At 50.1% G+C, this 4,844-nt stretch overlaps 1 protein-coding gene across 2 annotated transcripts in view; it reads left to right on the forward strand.

Annotated features, from left to right (window-relative positions):
- CGA (glycoprotein hormones, alpha polypeptide) overlaps positions 1-4,844 on the forward strand; it is a 24,234-nt gene that overhangs the window by 15,728 nt on the left and 3,662 nt on the right. Inside the window, exon 2 of one of the 2 annotated variants that reach the window (XM_019520378.1) lies at positions 2,566-2,672. In XM_019520378.1, coding sequence (XP_019375923.1) covers positions 2,573-2,672 — 100 coding nt within the window. In that variant the 5' untranslated portion in view covers positions 2,566-2,572. Of the gene's footprint in view, positions 1-2,443; positions 2,673-4,844 lie in introns of those variants that run through there. The other variant, XM_019520379.1, reaches the window with a different exon arrangement.

The following is a 4,844-nucleotide window of genomic DNA, read 5'->3' on the forward strand; positions in this document are numbered from 1 at the left end:
GGCCAGCGTACAGCCAGGCAGGTTTGTGGGATCAGGCCTGGCAGCTGGATGCAGTTAAGTTTGTGTGTGTGTGTGTGTATGGCAAGGGTGTGTGGATGGGGGTGGGTGCCTGCTTGCATTGGGGAAGGGCGGGTGTGGGGGGTGATAGGGGATGGGGATGGGGATGAGTTTTGTGGGGAGGGAGTGGGTGTGTGCAGGTATTTGTAGGGTCTGCAGGGGATATGGGAATGTGTGGGTGTGTGTGGGGGGTTTGTAGGTGGGTGTGGGCCCCTCCACCACATGCCTCTCACTAGTGGTGCATAGCCTCAAGCACCAGAGGCAGTAGCAACAACAGGTGGCGGGCCCTCAGGATGCTCATGGCCCATGGCAGGCAGAACCCCTTGGTGGTGTGCAGTTCTGACTGAATCCTGGGAGTCCAGCAGGGAGCCGCATATGGAGGCACAGAGCCAGCCCAGTCCAGCCCAATTGTGTGCAGCTCCCACCTGCAATGCTGGGAGCACCATATAGAGGCATGCAGCCAGCCTGACCTGGCCTGGTGGCGCATGCTCCTGGCTGCAGTGCTAGAAGCTACACAATGTGGCATGGAGCCAGCCCAGCCAGCCCAATGCTATGTGACTTCCCGTGGCTCCCAGTCCATGTGCCATTGAGCTGGATGGGCTCTGTGCTGCCACGTGCACCTCCTGGCACTCCTTCTGGGAGCTGCATACCATTGGGCCAGCCAGGCTTGCTCTGTGCCAGCACATGGGGCTCCTGGCACAACAGCTGGGAGCTCTTGCCACCGGGCCAGGCTGGGCTGACTCCGTGCCTGCATTTGGGGCTCCTGGCACTGTAGGCAGGAGCTCCCCTCCTCACTCATCAGCTGTTGAGTCATGTGGCATCATGCTTGGTGCCTCCACGTGGAGGTCCCAGCTGGAGTGCCGGGAGCCCCACAGACATGGAGGCACACAGCCTGCCCAGTCTGATGGCATGTGACCTCTGAAAACCCGTGCCTCCTGTCAGCTTTTAGAGGGGCAGCCACGGGCCAGTAGTAATCGGTCTTTGGAGGGACCCTGCAGGCTGAATAGAATGGCCCGGCAGACCGGATCCAGCTTGAAGGCCATATTTTACCCATTCCTGGTTTAAAAGAACAGCTGATATACAATGGCTAAAATGATCCATATTCTAAATTATGAACCAACAATTCTGATTAACAGAGTTCCAATTTTAACTCTCATCATTAGTTCACCTAATGTTCAATGCTCCTGATATTTGAAGAAATGTGTGAGGCTCACACATTTCAGATGGACCCAGCTCCGATCTCTTCTGACTTTCAGCAAGAAAACATTCTTCTGGATTTTGTCACATGAACATAGAAATTGCTGTATTGGATTAAACCCATGGTCCACTTTTGCCCATGTAAAATATAATGGTAGCCAGACAAGATGCTTTGGAGGATGATCCAGGAAACTCTGCAGTAAAAAAAAGTGTTTTGCTGCTTCCATTTATAACCCTTACTAGCACAGCAGACTTGAAGTTAGGATAGAAAGAGAACTGAGGCTTCATTTTTTTGCTTTGTGAAGGCTTTATTTAAAAAAAAAAAAAGATAAGCAACACATTTGGAGGGACAGTCTGTGCTACACTTCTAACATAACTCATGGCCTAGGGAGAGCAGGCTATGGCTGCTTTCAACTGCCCTCCTGTTCCTGGGTTGTTCAAGAAAGAATAATAGAATAGTAGGACTGGAAGGGACCTGTAAGATCATTAAGTCCAGTCCCCTGCCATGGACAGGAGGTAATTGGGCTCAAACGAGCTCAAATAAGGTGCTTGTCCAGACAACTCTTGAACACAGAGGGGGATGGAGGAGGGATGGAGCAGATGAAGAGATCTCCAGTATAATGTGGATATCGTGGGGGGCTTTTGAAGTGATGGAAACATCCCTATGCTGCCTGACGGGGCCACATACCTCCCGTTTCTGCTATATGTGCTCTGTCTGTGCACTGCATCACTCCCACCTCCCCAACATGCTCCAAACCTCATAGCCAGAATGCCACCTATGCCTGGACTTGTGACAGGGTACTAGGGGAACACTTTCTCAGTTGGACACAGAGTTTTTAGGGTCCCTCTAGGATGATCTGGCCCTTTGTAAAGAGACTGGAGAAGGGGCGAGGATCTGTATCTCAGCCTGAGAGTTTATACACTAATTATACCATTATTTTACTTGAAAATCATGAACAGGTTTCTTTTCTTGGACAGTAGCTTTTGCTTCTTCTTTTTTCCTTCCATTGCCATTTGCTGGCTTCCCTTAACCTACTAAAAATATCAGACAATAATATATTTTATATTATATGTGCTCTAGCTACATTACCATACTTAAAAGTATATTAATATATTAGTCATATAATGTATTATTGTTGTTGCTTTTGCTTCATTATTATTCTTATTCCAAAAAGGCTGTAGAAAGAACATTAATGCACTGCATTTGCAGTTTCTAATCACGCTTCTAAGTTGTCTCTGTAGCCAATACTGTATGCAATGACAATAAAGCAAGCAAGTCACATTAATCCTGTTTTTTGTCTGTATTTGCAGAAGAATTATGGATTACTACGGCAAGTATGCAGCTGTCACTCTGGCTGTGTTATCAGTATTTCTGCATATTCTTCATTCTTTCCCAGATGGAGAGTTCCTCATGCAGGGTGAGCTACCTTGGGAAAAACAATAAAAACATAAGATGTGTATCAATAAAAAACATTAATTAAACCTTCATGCACTGTATAAATGTGATCATAAATCTCATCTGTCAGATGCATTTCTTGGCATGACACTCTTTGATATGAACCTAAAACAAAAACAGCATATTATATCTTTATTTAAATGTCACTATGCTCATTTCATCTTACATAAAGAAATCTCTTATTATATTGTTTATCCCAGAGTTCAACAAACAGAAAATTCTCCTTGTTCAGCTGCAACTCAATCTTTTTTTTCATTTTATCAAACATACCCTATCTTTTTATTGACTTCAGCAAGTTTCATTTTGTGACCTCTAGTTCTTGTATTGAGAGAGAGTAACTAATAAATTCCTATTTACTTTCTTTTCATCATTTAGTATTTTGTAAATCCCGACCATGTCCCCTCTCAAGTATCTCTTTTTAAAATTGAATAGGCCCAGCCTCTTTAGTTTCTCCTCATATAGAAACCAAGCAGGACTGGCAACAGCATTTTAAGAGTGGGGTTTTTGTGGCTCAGAGGGTTGAGCACTCAAGGGAGGAAAAGACAGCTGCAAGGACCATTAGGGAGAAGCCGTGGCTGGCAAGCAGTGAAAGGGGGAAGAGGCAAGGTTCCTGTGGTGGCCAGTAACATTGTCCTGAGGGGGTGGACTAAGAAAAGATTTCAGCCAAAGGGCAGGCAGTTGGCAGGGCTGCAGGGAATGAGCAAGCCCTGTACTTGGGCTGGGTAATAAGTCTTGCTAGTTGGAAAGGGAGGGGCACTCTAGTCCTCTAAAGGGGGCACTGTAGCTCTGGCTGGGAAGGAGGCAGAGCTCCCAGGTGGGTCAGGGCAATGCCTATAGGTACAGGAAGGGAGACTCTAGGGGCAGTGTTTTTTCCTTGAGTGGACCCAGAAGGGGGAAGATCTAAGCTCATGTTCTTGGGGGCCCGGGAGTCTGGAACCTAGACTGTGGGGCTTCAAGCCTTAGCCATGCAGCTGCTGCTGCTTAGAAGCTGAGCCCAGAAAAGAGGCCTATGGCTGAAGGTAGCAGCCAGAGGAAGTAGGCCAAGACCAAGAGGGCTGAGGTCTAGATAAATACAAAGGATGGAGCAAAGGTGACCCAAAAGGACATTACTACTCCAAGGCTCAGGATACCTCCTATAGAAATAGTTATTCCATCAAGGCATGGCAGAGGAGACATGGAAGAGCTTCCATGGCAGGTGGTATGGGAGAGTTGGAGTTCAGGCAGGCTACCACCTGGCACAGCTAGTTTTGTTACATCTCGATACCACTAGTCATCCACGTTGCTTTCCTTTGTACCTTCTCAAGTTCTTCTATATCATTTTTGAACCCCCAATGCAGAAACCTGGGAACATAAATTGTAACTGGGTGTTCTAATGTGAACAAACACCCAGTGGGGTAGAGGGGCGTGGGATGCAGGTGTGGCTGCACTGGGAGCGGAGGCTCTGCCCTGCTGCCACTTGCCCTCTTCCACCCGGAGCGAGCTGCGCCAGCATCACACCACCCCCCCGCCCCGCCTGGGCTGGGCAAGTGGCAGCAGGGCAGAGCCCCCGCTATCAGCACTGCTGCACCTGCATCCCGTACTCCATCACCCTGGCTAGGCAAGCGGCAGCAGGGCACAGCTTGCTATTTGCCCAGCTGGGGCAGAGGGGTGTGGGATGCAGATGCTGCTGTCGCTTGTCCAACCAGGGCAGAGGGGTATGGGATGTGGGTGCTGCCAGTGCTTGTCCAGATGGAGTGGGGGGGGCCCGCAGAGGGTGGGCACTGCTGCCACTAGCTCAGGTGGAGTGGGGGGGTGCAGGATGTGGGCACAGCAGTGCTGGGAGTGGGGCCTCTATCCTGCTGCCACTTACCCAGCCAGGGCGGGGGTCGGGGGGCTGCAATGCGGGTATGGTTTGCTTTGGGAGGAAGGGTGCAAGCGGCAGCAGGGCAGAGCCCCTGCTCCCAGCACTGCTGCACCTGCATCCCACCCACTCCCCACCTGGCTGGGCAAGCAGTGGGCTATGCCTTGTTGCCGCTTGCCCAGCCAGGGCAGTGGGGAGCGGGATGTGGGTATGGCAGCGCTGAGAACGGGGGCTCTGCCCTACTGCCGCTTGCACAGCCAGGATGGTGGGGGGGGGGGGGGAGGAGGAGGGGGC

Source organism: Gavialis gangeticus, unplaced genomic scaffold (genome assembly GCF_001723915.1).
Source record: "Gavialis gangeticus isolate Ggan-Ray unplaced genomic scaffold, GavGan_comp1, whole genome shotgun sequence".
NCBI classification, from domain to species: Eukaryota; Metazoa; Chordata; order Crocodylia; family Gavialidae; genus Gavialis; species Gavialis gangeticus.